Source organism: Manihot esculenta, chromosome 7 (assembly GCF_001659605.2).
Source record: "Manihot esculenta cultivar AM560-2 chromosome 7, M.esculenta_v8, whole genome shotgun sequence".
Taxonomy (NCBI): domain Eukaryota; kingdom Viridiplantae; phylum Streptophyta; class Magnoliopsida; order Malpighiales; family Euphorbiaceae; genus Manihot; species Manihot esculenta.
Genome location: NC_035167.2, coordinates 1,387,708 through 1,405,921, shown reverse-complemented (window position 1 = coordinate 1,405,921; position 18,214 = coordinate 1,387,708). Strand labels below are relative to the sequence as shown.

Sequence of the window (18,214 nt, the reverse complement as noted above, 5' to 3'; positions counted from 1 at the left end):
CAGGAGGTCTCTATGTCTCAAGGAGGTCTTCTAGTGCCAAGAGATCTTGGGGATCCTGGTCTTGCATCCGGGAGATCTTGGGGATCCCGGTCTTCTAGTTTTGTTCTTTCTTTTTCGAAGAGAAGTAACATTCTTAATGGAGATAACATCATTGCGTAAAGGATGGCGTTATTTTATTTATTTGTGCCTTTCAGAGTACAATATTTTTCTTTACATATATTTCAAGGGAAGTACCTTTTTAAGTGCTGGATGTTCCAAGCGTGGGGCTCGGGGTTTCCTTGCATATCTTCAATTCGGTATACCCCGGGCTTAACCACTTTTGTCACCTTGAATGGACCTTCCCAGGTCGGTGCTAGCTTGCCTGCGGCTGCTCTTTTTCTTGTAGCTTCCAAGTTTCTTAAAGTTAGGTCTCCCACCTTTAAGCTTCTTTCTCTGACCTTTTGATTATAATATCTTGCCGCTCGTTGTTGATAAGCAGCAGTTCGGACTTGTGCTTCTTCCCTAACTTCTTCAAGAGCATCCAGGTTGCTTCTTAACTTGTCCCCATTAGTGTCCTCGCTGAGAAATTGAACTCGATGAGTGGGGATCTGTAATTCAACTGGAACTACGGCCTCTGTACCGTAAGCGAGTGCGAACGGTGTTTCCTTAGTGGGTGCTCTGGGAGTAGTTCGGAGTGCCCATAGGATACTATTGAGTTCTTCTGCCCAGTTTTCCTTTGCACCGTCCAGCCGCTTTTTTAATCCTTGGAGGATTGCTCTGTTAGTGACTTCCGTTTGACCATTGGTCTGAGGATGGGCCACGGAGGAGAACTTATGCCATATGCCCATGTTCGTCGTGAAGGTTTTGAAGGTGCTGCAGTCAAATTGTCTGCCGTTGTCTGAGATAAGCACTCTAGGTATGCCAAATCTGCAGATGATATGCCCCCATACGAAATCTATCATTTTTCTGGCTGTGATTGTTGCTATTGCTTCTGCCTCTGGCCATTTCGAGAAGTATTCCACAGCCACCACTACGAATTTCCTTTGCCCCGTAGTCTTGGGGAAAGGTCCCAGGATGTCAATTCCCCATTGTGAGAAAGGCCATGGACTGGATATGCTTGCTTGAGGAGTGGCAGGGGTCCTGATGGCATTAGCAAATCTCTGACATACGTCGCACCTTCGGACAAACTCTTCTGCTTCTTTCTTAACAGTAGGCCAGTAGTATCCTTGCCTGAATATTTTGTTAGCTAATGTCCCTGCTCCCTCGTGAGCCCCACATAGGCCTCTATGTATTTCCTCCATTATCTTTGCAGCTTCTTCCGGACTCACACATCGGAGCCATGGGCTGGACTTCCCCTTTCTGTACAAAGTTCCCCTTATTACTTGGTAGTTGGCAGCTCGAGCTGCTATCTTTCTGGCTTCGTCTTTGTCTTCAGGGAGTTCGCCCTTCTCCAAATATTTTAGATAGGGGCTCATCCACGTTGGGTTCTGATCTACTTGCAGTACTGTGTTTGTCTTCTTGAAAGCAGGTGTGCGGACATGCTGTATGTATACTTCGTCAGGGAGCTGTTCTAACTCTTCTTTGGTCAATCGACTAAGCAGGTCTGCCTCCTCGTTTTCATCCCGAGGTATTCTTTGAAATCTGACAATAACTCCCCGCTCTGTGAGCTCGGCTTCTATGGCTTTTACTTTATCAAGATAGTTCTGCATGATGGGGTCTCTGGCTTGATATACCCCCGTTACCTGGTTGATCACTAGTTGAGAGTCACTATTTACTTCGAGGTCGGTTACCCCTACTTCCGAGGCTACCAACATCCCATTCACCAAGGCCTCGTACTCGGCCATATTGTTAGAAGCCTTGAATTCTAACCGTAAAGCATAACACACTTTGAAGCCCTCCGGCCCCTTAAGCATTATCCCCGCGCCGCTGCCCTCAGAGCCTGATGCTCCGTCTACATATAGCTTCCAGCTAAATTCTTGGGAAAGCTCTCGCTCTCCTTCCTTTCTAGGCATCTCCGAGGATGATTCTTCCTTCTCCTCGTTGAATGAGCATTCTGCTATGAAGTCAGCCAGCGCTTGAGATTTTATTGCTGTCCGAGGTCGGTATTCCAGACAGTAGGGGCTGATTTCCACGGACCATGCTAACATCCATCCTGAAGTTTCCGGCCTACGTAGGATCTTCTTTAAGGGTTGGTCCGTCATCACAACTCCTTGGTGGCCTTCCAGATAAACTTTGAATTTCCGGACTGCTAACAACAAGGCATAAGCCAATTTTTCAATGTTCGAGTACCTGACCTCAGTGTCTCTAAGTACCTTGCTGATGTAGAAAACAGGTTTCTGCTCTCCTCCTTCTACCCTTACTAGTACCGCGCTGATTGCCTGTTCTGATGCTGCCAAATATATCAGAAGCTCTTCCCCTTTTATGGGACTGCTGAGCACGTGAGGCGAGCTAAGATATTTCTTAAGTTCCGCGAAAGCTTTTTGGCAGTCTTCCGTCCATTCGAAGTTTGGTACCTTTCTCAACTTTTTCAAGAATGGTAAACACTTTTCTGCCGACTTCGACATAAATCGGTTAAGCGACACCACTCTCCCGGTTAATCTCTGGACGTCCCTTACGCAGGTCGGCTCTGGCATATTCAATATGGCTTCTACTTTCTCCGGATTGGGCTCAATGCCTCTTCCACTCACCATGTATCCCAAGAACTTTCCTCCCCTGATGAAAAAAGCACATTTTGCTGGGTTTAACTTCATTCTGTATTGATCTAACACCCCAAATATCTCCCTTAGATCTGCTATGTGTTGTTGAAAAGTTGAACTTTTAACCACCATGTCATCCACATACACTTCTACATTCCTGCCGATCTGGTTCTTAAAGATTTTATTCATTAATCGTTGGTAAGTTGCCCCGGCATTTCTTAATCCGAAAGGCATAGCTTTGTAGCAGTAAGTCCCGTCTTCAGTTATAAATGAGGTTTTCTCCTCATCCGACTTCTCCATTGGGATTTGGTGATAACCAGACATAGCATCCAAAGAAGACATATAATCAAATCCGGCCGTTGAATCGACCATTTTATTAATATCGGGGAGGGGGTAAGAATCTTTGGGGCAGGCTTTATTTAGGTCGGTAAAATCTATGCACATCCTGTATTTGCCATTGGCTTTTTTGACTAACACAGGATTTGCCAACCATTGTGGGTACATTACTTCCCTAATAAAGCCTGCTTCTTCTAACTTCTGCACTTCCTCCCGGGTGGCTTGCTGTTTTTCTCTTCCTACTACTCTCTTCTTTTGCTTCACTGGTCTGGCCTCGGGGAGGACATTCAATCGGTGTGTCATCACTTTGGGGTCAATTCCTGGCATGTCTGAGGGCTTCCATGCGAAGGTCGACGCGTGACCTCGGATCAGAGTCATGACTTCACCTTTTTGTTCTTTGGTGAGGTTGGCATTAAGACTGAAGACCTTGCTTGCATCTGCTTCTGATAAGGGGAAGGTCTCCAATTCTCCGACTGGCTCTGTCCGGGCTTCTTTTGTTTCATCTCTGACCTCCAGAACTTCCGAGTCGAGTGCTTCTCCAGTTGAGCTCGGTTCTGTTACTGTGGCCAAGTATACCGCCCTTGCTTCTTCCTGGCTGCCCCGAACCATTCCCACTCCTTCTTCCGTTGGAAACTTGAGTGCCAAATACCTGATGCTGGTGACAGCTTCAAAGCTAAACAACGCCGGCCTCCCTAAAATCGCATTGTAACTCAGTGGGAGTTTAACCACCAAAAACACCTCATGATGGGTGCGAGCTCTGGGTGCTTCTCCCAAGGTAAGGGCCAGCTTCACCTTCCCTTCTACAAATACCGGTGCTCCTCCGATCCCTTTGATGGGTGACTGGTCCCGAACCAGCTGTTCCTCCGGGATTCCCATCTGCTGGAAAACCCGATATGGCAATAAATTGACCTTACTCCCATCATCCACCAGAACCTTCTTCACCCGAAAATTATGAATGACTGCTTCAATAACAAGCGCGTCATCATGGGGCATCTGAATGCCCTGTGCATCTTCTGAAGAGAAAACGATGGCCATGGGAGAGTGTTCAACGATCTGCATGACCTCGCCATTGCTGATCTCTCCTTCCCGGTTTCTCTTCTTTCCTCGACGGCTCATCCGTCCTCCAGTTCCTCTAACAATCATATTAATAGTCCCACTAGACCCATCATTCACTGGTCCAGCTCCGGTTCTCCTGGGCATCTGGGCTGCCGGATTGGGCGGAGGCCTCTGCCCCTCCGGTTTCTTCACAAAATTTTTGAGATGCCCCCTTTTTATCAATCTTTCAATCTCCGCGATTAACTGAAAACAGTTATTTGTATCGTGGCCATGTGTCCGGTGGTACTGACAATACTTGTCAGGATTCCTCTGATCTGCTTCCGACCTCATGGGTTTAGGCCACTGGAGGAACTCCTTATCCTGGACTGCCATGAGCACTTCGGCTCTGGAAGCGTTGAGGGGAGTAGGCTTCTCAGGAACCCAAGGGGGGAGCACTCGTGGTTCATGAGCTCTGGGAGGAGGGGGGGGCCTTTGATCCCTTCTTTCCCAGGCCTGCTTGTACGGCTCAGGCCTCTTCCCACGCTTCTTCTCGTGTTTCTCCAGCCTTCCTTCCTCCGGGGCTTTCTCTTTTCCTGCCACCCCTTTGGCAAATCTACTCGTTACTAAGGCGTCATCCTGCCTTATGTACTTTTCCGCCCTCTTCATCAACTCGGCCAGTGAGGTCGGAGGTTTCCTGCTCAAAGAACCAAAGAACTCGGCAGAGGTTGTTCCCTTTTGCATGGCCTCTACCGCCCTTCCTTCGTCGAGCTCGGGAATCTGCAGGGCCTCCGTATTGAAACGGGCGACATACTCTCTGAGAGATTCACCAGCTTTTTGCCTAACTGTTTCCAGATAGCTTGTCTTCCTATCTGCTGGTACCCCGGCTACGAACCGGCTGATGAAGCGGAGGGCAAGGTCTCCAAAACTTTTAATGCTTCCGGCCTCCAGGCTGTTGAACCATGCCCTCGCTGGTCCCGAGAGCGTTGTTGGGAACACCTTGCACATCAGAGCATCTGACAGAGTTTGCAACTCCATGAAGGTCTTATAGTTCATGACATGTTCTCTCGGGTTTCCAGCCCCATTATAGGCCGCCATCGGCGGCATCATAAACTTTTTGGGAACGGTCTCCTGCTGCATTAACTTTGAGAAGGGAGAAGAAGTAGGCAAGGAGGTTTGACTCTGATCTTTCTTACCTAGCTCAGTTAGGAGCTGCTCCTTCAACCTTTTTAGCTTTTGGTTCATCTTCTCGTCTTCTGGGCTGGATCTTTTGCCCAAACTACATTCTTCCTCCTTTGTTTCAGTTCCCGTTTCCCTGGTTGTTTCAGCAGAATAGTCGTCCACTTCTTCATTTTCTATCAACTCTCTTGCCCTTCTCCCATGAATTCGGGCCTCCGGTTCTTCCTCTTCTCCGGTATCGTGGTTGTTAGTTCGGAGACGAGCAGAGGTAGGTTGAGGTTCATCGGTTCTGGGTTCCTCCACTACTGGGAGTGCGTTTGCTGGGGTGCTAAGTCCCCTTTGTTGCATTATCTGGCCCAACCAGTGAGCAGTGGTTTGTAGCTGGAGAGCCATGGTTTGAATGTCTTGGTTAGACAGGGTCATGGTGGGAGTATTCCCTGCCAGGTTTGGCGAGGGATTAAGAGAAATAGGTGTTTGGTTATTCACCATTGCAGGACTAGAAAAGGAGAACTGCTGCCCATCTTGGGCAGAGCTCAGGTCATTTGGAATATTAAGGTTACTGTCTTGGTGGTTTGCCATCGTGGATCTCAGTGGGTTTTGAAAGTGAAAACTCCGGTGATGAAAAGATCTCCTTCGTTTCCCACAGACGGCGCCAATTGATGATCTAAGATCCAATAGAGTAGGGTTTTACCAGGGTTTTGTGTTACAGAATAAGGCTTAAAACTTTCTGAGGAGGGGACTCCTCTTTTATACATTGTCTTGCTTGCTGGTGACGTGTAAAGGTCTCTCCAGGATTGGGCCACGCGTCTCTGCCATACAGATTCGGGTGTACTAGGGTATCAGCTGCCTGCTACATGCGTAACGGCCTCTGATTCTCCTCATGCGTACGTTCGAGCGGATCTGCCAGGCTGTCTGGTGAGTACTGTTCTGGACCCCGGGCTGGGCCGAGAGTTGGGCTGGACGCTGGGCCTGAGAGGGGTCTGCTGGTCAGGGATCAGGCTGGACTGAGTGAGGAAGCTTGGTCGAGCCCGGCCCGGAAGCTGGAATGAGCCAGGCTTGTTGGGGGTATCAAGTACGTGGGCCTCTGTGTCATGGGCCTTTGGCTGTGGTCAAGCCCCTGTTCATAAATGAAGAAATCCAGCGGTCATTAGTAGTCATTGAGAAAAAAAAAATAAAATTTTTTTTGGAGAGAGTATTTTTCTATAGAGGTCCTAGGAAGGAAGAATTGAGAGACAGATTTTCTTTTAGCTAACTCTCGATTAGAGAATGGGACTGCCCACTACTCTCTCAGAGTAATTATATAGTCTTTTGCTATGTAATTGCCAATAAAAAATTTTAAAATTTATTTTTTATTTAATTTATATATAATAAATTAAAACTGTGCTATCATAAATAAAATACATAATTTTATTTTAAATTTTTTATTTTTTACTCTATCTTGAGTGTATAATTTCTTTATTTAACAATCATTTGTGCACACAATATGAAGAATTATTTCAGGAAAGGCACAGACAAAAACTAAAGGCTTTGTGCAAACACAGCTTGGTTTGCACATCATGATGGCACTTGGAAGCCACCCTGGATCCTTTCACTGGCAATTGTTGGTTATCTACTTTCTCCCACCAGGCCAGAGACAGCTCTCCAATTTTCACCGCTGCTCCACACTGAACTAAACAAAAATATAACTCACCCAGTTAGATTTGGTTTACAAGATCATGCATAAAGGGGAGTTATTCCAGGTAACCGCTGGCATCAACCTTTAGCAGGCTGTTCAATCCAAGGGCCATTCATTGTGTTCAGAATGCTACATGACTAGTTGTATTCCAAAAATATGGTAGCAAATGGAAATATTCCAGAGGCAAATTTTGAAAACAAACTAAAACAAACAATTTGATCGACTAATATTTCAAAAACAAACAAAAAATAATTTAGTTGACAAAATAAGTTGTAATTAAAATCAATTCAAAAGACAACAATTGCCTTTGGATTGGGATAATGGTTTTCAGCGCACTAAGGCATTGAATTCTTGAACTAAAATCTAATAAGATAATGGTTGCAAGAGAAGTGGCGGTGAATGAGCAAGCTTTTAGGAATTGAGAGAAGGAAGAGGTTGAGATGTCTTCAAATGATTCTATTGCAAGAAGACAATAAAAAGATGTAATTTTGGAATTGCATGCTTCCTATGATGGAGGAAGTGATTCTGAACTTGGTTCTCCTAATGCAAAAACCAAGTTGAAATTTATGAAAAATGTAATATGGTGAATATAGAGCCATCTAATTATGAAGAGGCAAGTAAATTTCCTGGATGGCAACAAGATATTGAAGATGAAATGGTTATGATTGAGAAGAACACAACGTGGGAGCTCATTGTCAAACCAAAACATAAGCATGTCATTGGAAAAGTGGGTACTTAGAACAAAACTGAATCCACCAGAGGGCAGCGTGTTTAACTTATTGTAAAGGGCTATGCTCAGCTGCCATGAATTGATTTTGGGGATACTTTTGCCCAAGACATGATACCATCACGCTATTACTTGCATTTGCAGCTAAAAAAGGATAAAGGGTATTCCATCTTGATGCCAAATCGAATTTTTTAAATGGATTGCTTCAAGAGGGGATTTATGTTCACTAACCTAAAGGATTTATTATTGCTAGATATAAAGACAAAATCTATAAGCTAACCTAAAGAATTTATTATTGCTGAATACGAAGACAAAATCTATAAGTTAAAAAAGATTTTATACGTATTAAAACAGGTTATAAAGGCCTGATATTCTAGAATTAATGATTATTTGATCCTCATCCATGGTTTTTGAAAAGTCATGCGATGAAGATAGGATTCTAATTTACTCTTTAAGGTAGAATGCTATTATCTCTAATTATATATATATATATATACATATATATATATACATATATATATATATATATATATATATATGTATATATATATATATATATATATGAGAATCCCATTATCCTTCAATTTAATTTACTCTTAAGTTAATTTAATAATTAAAATCCTTTAAATAAAATTCTCAATTTAAACTACATGGAATTAAGCTAAATAAACTAGATAGAATTAATAATGAGAAAGTTATTATTTAATTATTGTAATATATAAAATTTATTATTTAATTTTTTAATTTTAAAAAATATATTAAAATATTTTTAAAATTTTAAAAAATTTATAAATTAATAATTCTATTAATTTTATCATTAAATATTTATTCTTTAATCTTCATAATATTGAAAAATTTGTTAGCAAGTCAATTTTTCAATTTAAAAAAATATATTACAATATTATCAAGATTTAAAAAAAAAATTTACTAATAAAATTTTCAATAGAATTTTTTAAAAAACGTAATTGATGAAATTTAAAGAGAGACTAATTAATTTTTTTTTTTTTAAATATTAAGGACATTTTGGTATATTATTTGAAATCAAATAACGATTAAAACAAAATAATAATTTTCTTTTATGTTTTTACTTATAAAACAATTTTCTCAACAAATGCGTTTGTAGTCCAACGGTTAGGATAATTGCCTTCCAAGCAATAGACCCGGGTTCGACTCCCGGCAAACGCAGAACTTTCAATTTTAATATTTTTAAAAATATATCCTTGAGCACACATTATCCAGAAAGACCCATATAATAGATTTTTTTAACCCAAAATATCTATCATTCATTTCCATGAAACTGCAAAAATATAGTGTACATTTTTCCAAGATCAAAACTAATACTAACAATAAATTAATAAATACAATATATGCAAGTTTCTATAAATCTGAATTCTGACATCTACCCTTAATCTGACTTGTGCAGATTATGAAGGATGTATAAAGAAGCAGATGACAAGAAAATACAAACAGAATAGCTTAGTAAATCAATTCCTGTAGCTATTGTCACCATTTTGCTCCTCTCAAACATCTTCACCAGAAGAATCATAACAATAACATGTCCTACTTTTGTCTTCAGTTCATCAAGTGAGCTAATCTTCATCCACTTTGGTCTCTCCTGCAAACCCCAAAAAAATTCTTTCAATTGCATCAGAAAAATTCCTGGAAAGTGAGCAATTTTCTCAGGGAGTGGGATTTACCTTCAAAGCAAACATTCCAAATAGGGAAGAGCCTTTTAGGGCTCGGTCGACCTGGGAAGGAACATCAGGAGGTACATTGCTGATAAATAATCCGTATAAGCCCATGCCGAAGATTAGCATCACAGTTCCAGCAAGATAAACATCTGCATTCAGCATAAATATATCAGCATACATGTTCATCTTCAATAGAAACTTCATATTTCGGATTCCAAATAAGAAAGAGCATAAATTGGACTTCTGAGAATGAACTTCAGTGACAAAATTCAATACATGAAAATTGATTGAGAGCACCCTACATATGTGTATTCTCAAAATTAGTTCCCCTATAAAATATTTTGTGAAATTAACATGAATGCTCTTAAGACTAGAAAAATCAAACAAAGCATTGAACTGATTCTTAGAGAAGCTTACCAATAGCTTCGACTAAGCGCAGAACCATCTGTCCAGTGTGAATTCCTTTAACACAGCTACTCCAATAAACTCTGTATGCATCAAAAATGTAAACACAACCCTGCAATAGATCAAAAGGGGTGACAGAATTAATCTCATTCTGCACATAATTTTCTATTAATGTTGATTTAACTGCAATTCATACACTTAAGCTAGAGCTATTAGTTCACATTTCAAAGCACAACCCTCTCAAAAGACCAAAACAACACAAGTTTTGTATCAAAAGCAGCTACCAACTTATGCAGAGAAAGGCAGGTGTACTCAGCCTCTCACTGTGGGAGAGAAAGCCAATAAACTCCTTTGGATAAGATACTAAAGCTCTACCATCATAATTAATTAATGTAAATTCCAATTCTATGTGACTGAATGAAAGAAGTTGATAAATGCTGGGTAGAAGATAGTACATTTAAGAAGCACAAGAGTGAACCAGCTAATGAGCCTCCAATAGCCAGAAGTGCCAAAAAACGGAAATCAAAGATCACCTGCCACCAGTGAATATAAAAAGTGCTCCATTGTCAGACTTGATATACATAAAGAAACTTTAAAATAAGTGCACAAAATATACCGCTCTAAAAGTATGTATAAGGGTGTAAATGAATCAAACTAAACCAAGTTTTGAAGGGTTCAAGTTTGTTTCATCAAATTTTTTCAAATTCGAACTTTACTCATTTCGAACTCGAGGCGAATATTAATAAACTCAGGCTTAGTTAGTTTAATAAACGAGTTAAGACGAGTTGAGTTTTTATCAAATCCACTATCAAGCTTCTTTTTTATATATAATTCACGAATGATTCAATTTATTTATAACTATACCAAATTTTATTTTAAAATTAATAATTTTAAAATTAAAAAATTTTATTTAAATAAGTTGCATATAAGGGGGTTCATAAATATATAAAAAAAGGAGCTCTTAAATCTTAGCAATGAGCTGGTTCGCGAGTCTACTCAATGAGCTAGTTCGCGAGCCTACTTAAAAACAAACTGAACTCGCAAGTCAAATACTATGAAACTCAAGTTTAGCTGGTTTACTAAACTGAGTATAAAAATTTAACTCAAACTTGGCTAATTTAGAAGGAGAGTTGAGCCTGACTGTGCTTTTATCTATCCGAGACTTCAATTGGGCACGAATAGTTTAGTTCACTTAAGCTCTTTAACTATGTATTAAACTAACAACCCGAATCCGTGTCATTGCGTTCCAACTAAAAGCTATAGCATATGCAACAACGGACCTTAAGGAGGTTAGGCGGGGGCCACCATCCTAAAATTTTAATTCTTCCAAAGTCAGTTCTTTTATTAGCCTAATTAAATAAATCTTTTATGAGTTGAGATTTAACAATTTAGGATTATACTTCTTTATAAAATCCAATTCTAGTTAAAACAGAATATTTTTAACCAAATCAATTAGCTGCTGCTTCTTTCCTCTTTTGCCCTTTCTGTATTTGGAAAACTCAAAGCAGAAACTTCCCATCTCCAACAATATGAAAGGATCAAACGAAGAGATCAACAAATTATTTTGGCAGATCAAATCCACTAAAAAGAAGAACAAAAGAAACATAAACAATCAATTTACCCAAAAACATTTCAATAACAGTAAGCAAGAAAATTGAAGGAATTAATACCCTCTCAATATTAGATTCAGTGGAGCGAACAAACCGCACAAATGGGTTGCCACCTGTTGGATTAGCAATTGCATAGTTGAAGCTGGAATCATGGGGTCTAGAGGACTCAACAAAGGGCGTAGATGGATTCTTGGAGGAATCATGGATTCTAGCTGAAGCTGGAGCAGGTGCTGATTCAGGGGAAGATGATGAACTTAGAGTGGCAAAGGGACACAGCAACCGGCGGGGATTGGTTATCGGCCGGTGAATTGGTATTGGGATAGAGAGAGGAGAAGTGGAGATCGAAGTGAAGAGAGCCATAATAAAAAACAGAGAGCTGAAGCTATTGAGCTTGGTTTGATTTCTTACACATGAAACATGAGCAAGAAATGGAGTGGTATTGAGCAGAGATGGACCATTAGAACAAGATTGGATTTTTTTTCTCCCTTTTCCACTAGTGGCTAAAATGTTTTGAGTTCCATTACACCGTGTTTGGATATATATGGATGCACAATGAGGAAGGAAGGAAAATACTTGGTGGGAAATAGTTGTTTTATATATATATATTTTTGAAATAGAAATAAAATAATGAAGGGAAATTTTTATCAATCAGGGAGAAAAAATTAAAAAAAAATTATTTAGTTTTTTGATATGAAAAATTGGTTAGTTTATTTTTTAATTTTAAAAAATTTATTAATTAACTTTTATTAATTTTAGTAATTAAATATTTTATTTTTATATTAAAAAATTTATTAATTAATTTTTTAGATTTTAAAAAAATATATTAATTAATTCATTTATATTATAAGCATTTTAAAAAATTTTAATAATAATTAAAATTAAAATTAATAGAGCAACTGATTAAAATTTTTAAAATATTAAAGATATTTTAATATATTTTTTTTAAAAAATGAATTAATAAAATTTTTTATAATATAAAAATTAAATAATAAATTTTCAAAAAAATCTTCTTAAATTACTATTTATTAATTACTCTTAATTTTATAAATTATTTTGAAAGTTAAAACCAAAAAAATAAGGCGTAGATGTAATTTTATTAATTAAAGTAATTTTTTCTTAATTACTTTATTTTCTCTCTAAATTGAAAAATAAATTTTCTTTCCTTTTCTCTTATTATTTTCTTTCCAATTCCCAAGCATTGAAAAGTGGCAATCTCAATTTATTTTAAAAAATAAGTTTTAAGTACATTCTTATTTTTTTATTAAAGAATAAACAAATTCATTTTTATTTTTTTAATTAAATAATTTTATAACTTTATATTAAAAAGTTAAATAGGTTCTATTATATTAAAATATTAATATTAACATTTTAATAATAAAATATTATTTTTATTATTAAACCAAAATAAATTTGCCAGTGCCGCCTCTAATGATAACACGTATAAATATCCTAGGCCCAGTATTTCCTCCAGAGCAAATGTATCGCCTTCTCAAGAAAACAGAGCAGACCAGCAAGAACCAAGAACGCAAATAATTTTTTCAACAACCAAGAAAGAAAAATGCCTTATCAACTTTCGGAAGAGATGCTCACAAGAATGTTTTCAAGCTTTCCGGTGAAATTACTCCTGAAATGCAGGTGCGTTTGTAAAGCTTGGGACTCTTTAATCACAGATCCTTCTTTCATAGATAAGCACCTCAAGAAAACTGCTGCAAGAAAAAGTGAACTACTTCTCTTTAGATATTACATCGACGTAGAAGCATTCAAAGGAAATGAGCATTATTTCCTATACAAGACTTTCCCTGAAAACCCAGTTGAAGAACTCCATTGCCCATTAAAGGGCTTTGCTCGTTTTATTAATATAGTGGGTTCTTGTAATGGAGTTATCTGTCTATCTGATGATTTTAATGGCACGTACACTGATAGAGCTGCTTTATGGAACCCTAGTGTCAGAAAGATTGTTTCTATTCCTTGTCCTAATGTTAGTTTTAAGTCTCATGGACCCTTCTTTCACTCACTTGGGTTTGGTTTTGATTCCACAACTGAGGACTATAAGTTGGTGAGAGTAGCGTATATAGGAGACGATGATTTTGACTTCATTGATATTCCTCCTTTGGTTGAGATTTACAGTTTGAGAGAGAGGCATTGGAAAAGAGTTGATAATAATCTGAATTATGTGATCTGTGAGTGTTCAACTTCTGCTTTTGTCAATGGAGCTTGTCATTGGGTTGGCTCTACGCCAGAGACTGGGGGTGGTGTAGGCCAAGTGATTGTGACGTTTTCTTTGGAAGATGAATTGTTTAGGGAAATGGAGATACCAGAGTGTTTGGTTAAAGAATATAGCTTCATGGATATTGCAGCGTTTGATGGATCAATTTTGCTGGTTCCTTTTATGAAAAAGAATGGGAAAGAAGATTGGTTTTCAGTTTGGATAATGAGAGAATATGGTGTTGCAAGATCTTGGACCAAACTTTTCAGCTTTTCAAAGGCGGAAAGGGTAGAAAGGTTAGTTGCATTTAGGCAAAATGGTGAGGTTCTGTTGGCAAAAACAGGTGGAAAGCTAGTTTCCTATGATCCAAACACAAAAAAAATCACTGCCACAGGAATTGTGGGCTATGCAAAGTCCTTTTATTTGGATACTTTAGTGGATAGTCTTGTTTTAATAGGTGAATCAAATGAATTTACAGAAATCATGGAGGAGGATGCATCTAGTTGTGGTTCAGTTTCTAGTTGTGGTTCAGTTTCTAGTTGTGGTTCAGTTTCTGGTTCAGTTTCTAGTTCATTGATGGTAATTGATAAATCAAGTGAAGAATCAACTGAAGAAGAATAGGGAGAGTGAAATTTCTACAGAATGAAGCAAATGGTGAGAAGAAGAGCAAAATCAATGGCATGCTTCTGCTAGTATGGACCAGTAAGTAGCAGAGCAGCAGCAGCGTACGTGAGTTTAGAGAAACATTTAACTAGAAGAATGTTTTTGTTGTGATGTTAAGATTCATTGTTGTGATGAATGCTTCTGCACATTTATCATGTTGCTGTGATGTTAAGATTCATTGTTATAGAAGAATGTTTTTGCTGTGATGTTAAGATTTATTTTTGTGATGAAGGCTTCTGCACATCTATCATTTTGTTGTGATGTTAAAGAAGAATGTTTTTAGCTTTCAAGTTTGTGGTTTTGACTAATTTCATATTTTCATAGGGGTAGGTCTTCCATTTTTCTTCTTAATTAAACAGATGATCAACTCATTATGTAGATTTAAGTGTATATATAGTTAAACCAAACATAGATATGTATATATTTATCAAATGTATATATTCACAAGCCAATCTGGAAACTTTTATTTGATGCAATTCTTAATAAGATCCAGGACAGCAAGTGAACTAAAATTGACCAAAGGAAGAGAATGATTCAGACAGGATGAATGGCAAGAAGACAATGGATCTCAGTTAAGAACGGAAGCTTGTATAATGTATCAACCCATCCTACTCCTATCTTTGAAAGATCTACACCATCCATTGCCAATTATTTTAATGAGAAAATACCACTCACCCATTCAATATTATCAACATTTGAACTAGAGGAGACATCAAGAGACTTCAAGTTAGAGATGTTTCCAAGATTTGGAGGAAATGCACCACTAAACCCAGCATGTGATAGATTCAGATATTGCAAATTCTCCAGGAAGGGTAATAAATCGGGAATTGCGCCTGTAAATGAGTTAGAACTCAAATCTAGATATGTCAAGGACTTGAGTTTTGTGAATGAGTTACAGCTTATCCGTCAGAAGTGTTGCAGTCGACAGGATGAGCTTGTCCACCACAAAAGAATTCTCCTGTTATCAAACAGTTAAGAAGAAGAGCAATCCAAAGAAAGGGAAACATCTCCATGGACTAGTTGCAGAGGATTTGGATTATTTTTCAGACAAAGATTACTTGTCAGGATACTGGAAAAGCATCCAAGTCTCATTTAAAATGTAGAAAGGAATGTTTTGTCTCTAAATAGGTATGCTCGATGTAAATTCAAATTAATTTAAAGCTGAGTGAAGAGGCAGTGATGTGTATGATGTTATTGTACGTGCTCTGAGTTTAGGTCCCATGTGGGATGTGCCCAGGTTATTGCTACTGGGTTATGATCCCAACTTTGCCCTCGTTTCTTGCAGGGATAATCAAATATTTAGAACGCACTACTTCTCTGTATTTTTTAAACAAGGATGAATTCAGAGACTCCATTCTCAGAAAACCAGATCCTAGTGTTAATTATGCCAAGATAGTGGAGATATTTTTCAGAAAAACCAGAGGAATTCCCAGCAAATGGATCATCACAACCTGAAAAGGCTACTGGCTTACAAGAAAGTTAGATGATCAACATGTGGTGCAAGAGGCTTACAAGTTATTCAAAATCTTCAAGGGACTGATTGATTCTCGCATCTTCAACTTCAAGGATAGCACCTTCAGCTTCCTCATGGTCATTTTCTCTAACTGGACAGTAAAAAATTCACCAGGCCTGAAGGAGAAAGATCATCTAATCGAATTTTGAGTCTCTTCGCCAACTTTCTCTGTCTAAAGAGATCAAAGATCCTTGTTTGTGAACCAGACGAGACGAACATACGACTTTCAAAAGTGGTCTATATCTGTTTCTGGACATAACTTGAAGAGATACTGTTTGAAAGAATGTCCAAGCAAGACCCACAATCTCAATCCTCCCTGGAATATTAACATTCACAAAGCCATCACCAACAATTTCTGCCAATACATAAAGACCATATCATCCAGAAAGGTTGCTCAGTTTTGGTGCATTGATAAAGCCATCCAGCGCCTGAATACTGTCAAAGATGGACTCATCAACCGTGTGGGCCTCAGGGCTTTCCTGGATGAGGTAAGATACATAGATTATAAATCTTTCAAAGCAAAATTAGACTAAAATTTAAATATTTTAGAAAAAGAGAACTACTTTTTTGAAATTTGATAACAGTATGAGATTCTAAAAAGAATAACTTATTTCCACTATTTGATTATAATTTTGAAAATTGGAAATTAATTTAATAATTGTACTTAGTGATCTAATTGGTTAACAATTGAAAATTCAGGGACTTGATTGTAAATTTCCAATTCGTTAAACTCAATTGGCTTGCCTGCCACCTGGAACGATAACAGATAGTATAAATATGCTAGGCTCAATATTTCTTTGAGAGCCAGTATATCCACTTCTTCAAGAAAACAGAGCAGACGCAGGTAGCAAGAACCAAGAAGGAAAAATGTCCCTTTATATTCCTCCAGGCTTGGAGATTGAAATTCTTTCAAGCTTTCCAGTGAAATTGCTTCTTAAATGCAGGTGCGTTTGTAAAGCTCGGCACTCTTTAACACTTTTTTTTTTCTTTTTTCAGGAAAAGTAAGCATGTCTAAAATGGCTGGAGTTGGGCTTCAAAAGGATGCCCCATGGAGGGCATCATCTTCAAAACCCCTTCCAAATTCATCACTCCCCTATTCTTCGCCTCTCTCAAACCTGTTGATCCTTTAGTCTCTCCGTCATAAAGCATCCCAATCCAATAGGAAGTGGTTTGGCAACATGATCCATGATGGAAGCTGCCGATCTTGGTCATGGATCATGTTGATGCATTCATGTATGGTATGGTTTTTTTCATTTTTATTTTTTTTATTAATGTACATTAATATTAAAATATATTAAATTTGAGTGTCAAACTCCTTATTAGATAGTAAATTTTAATCACCATAGGCTAACAGTCTTATCTAAATTGACCCAAATAATTTTTAAACCCACATTCTACTTAGTGCAAAATAGTGGTATTTATAAAACTATCAATTTTCCTATAAACGATCAATGTGGAACACTACACATCTCATGCGAGTTAAATTTTTATAATATTATATTATAATTCTTTATATGTACTAAGGAATTTTACAAAAATATTTTCTACAAAAATTAGTTTTATATATGAGTTTCAAAAGGTTACATCACTTATGAGTTTCAAAAGGTTGCGTCACTTGTAAAAGAGAAACAATTCTAAAGTAATGATACATTCCATAAATCAAAAGTTTTATGCTCAATTTTAGCGACTTTCCACCCATTCTATTGGATTTCAAAATGAAAGCAACTTATTACTAAAATTACTGCAAGGGAACAAGTTCATTAAGGGAAGAAAAAGAATCCCATAAGACAATAAATTCATCAGGGAAGAAGAATCCCACAAAACCACAAGTTTATCTAGGGAAGAAGAATCTTATGAAGTGATAAGTTCGTTAAGGAAAAAAGAATTTCACAAGGCGACAAGTTCATCAAGAGAACAGAATCCCACAAAGAGATAAAGTTTACTAATGGAAACATAATCCCAAAAGATGACAAAATTCGTTAAGTAAAAAAGAATTCTACAAGGCGACAAGTTCATCAAGAAAAAAGTTCTACAAGGCAATAAGTTTATTAAGGAAAGAAAAATTCCACAAGGCAACAAGTTCATCTAAGGAAAGAAGAATCCCATGAGATGATAAGTTCATCAAGGGAAGAAGAATCCCACAAGCTACAAAATCGTTAAGAGAACAAAATCCAACGAGGCGTCAAAGTTTGTCAAAGGGAAACATAATTTTATTGCGCGATAAAATTCGTCAAGGATAAAAGAATATCACAATGTGACAAGTTTGTCAATGTAAAATAGAGGTACATCATCGTCAGAATCCCACAAGACGATAAGTCCGTCAAAGGGAACTATAAAAAAAATCTGACAAATAAAATTCATCAATGATAAAAGAATATCACAAGGTGACAAGTTTGTCAATGTAAAATAAAGGTACATCATCGCTAGAATCCCGACAAATCCGTCAAAGAGAACAAGGCGATAGGTTCGTCAAAGGAACCATCAAAGTGATTCATCACCAAA

At 37.8% G+C, this 18,214-nt stretch overlaps 2 protein-coding genes and 1 non-coding gene across 3 annotated transcripts; 2 read left to right on the top strand and 1 right to left on the bottom strand.

Annotated features, from left to right (window-relative positions):
• The first annotated feature begins 8,737 nt into the window (after positions 1–8,737).
• On the top strand, positions 8,738–8,809 carry TRNAG-UCC. The gene has a single exon. It is a non-coding gene; the product is annotated as a tRNA-Gly (tRNA).
• Positions 8,810–8,879: 70 nt separating this feature from the next.
• On the bottom strand, positions 8,880–11,861 carry LOC110618543. The gene is made up of 5 exons (XM_021761688.2): positions 11,391–11,861; positions 10,176–10,253; positions 9,733–9,832; positions 9,322–9,464; positions 8,880–9,239 (listed from the first exon to the last, which is right to left on the bottom strand). The coding sequence occupies exons 1-5, from the start codon at positions 11,688–11,690 to the stop codon at positions 9,030–9,032; spliced, it is 831 nt and encodes a 276-aa protein (XP_021617380.1). The 5' UTR covers positions 11,691–11,861; the 3' UTR covers positions 8,880–9,029.
• Positions 11,862–12,924: 1,063 nt separating this feature from the next.
• On the top strand, positions 12,925–14,157 carry LOC110619556 (F-box protein CPR1). Its single transcript, XM_021763067.1, has one exon. The coding sequence runs from the start codon at positions 12,925–12,927 to the stop codon at positions 14,155–14,157; it is 1,233 nt and encodes a 410-aa protein (XP_021618759.1).
• The last annotated feature ends 4,057 nt before the right edge of the window (positions 14,158–18,214 follow it).

Coding starts and splice junctions, on each gene's coding strand:
- LOC110618543 (XM_021761688.2), bottom strand. CDS start 11,690: ATGGCTCTCTTCACTTCGATCTCCACTTCTCCTCTCTCTATCCCAATA. Junction 10,254..11,390: donor CTGAATCTAATATTGAGAGG/GTATTAATTCCT, acceptor CACTGGTGGCAG/GTGATCTTTGATTTCCGTTT. Junction 9,240..9,321: donor TTGGAATGTTTGCTTTGAAG/GTAAATCCCACT, acceptor TGGGGTTTGCAG/GAGAGACCAAAGTGGATGAA.
- LOC110619556 (XM_021763067.1), top strand. CDS start 12,925: ATGTTTTCAAGCTTTCCGGTGAAATTACTCCTGAAATGCAGGTGCGTT.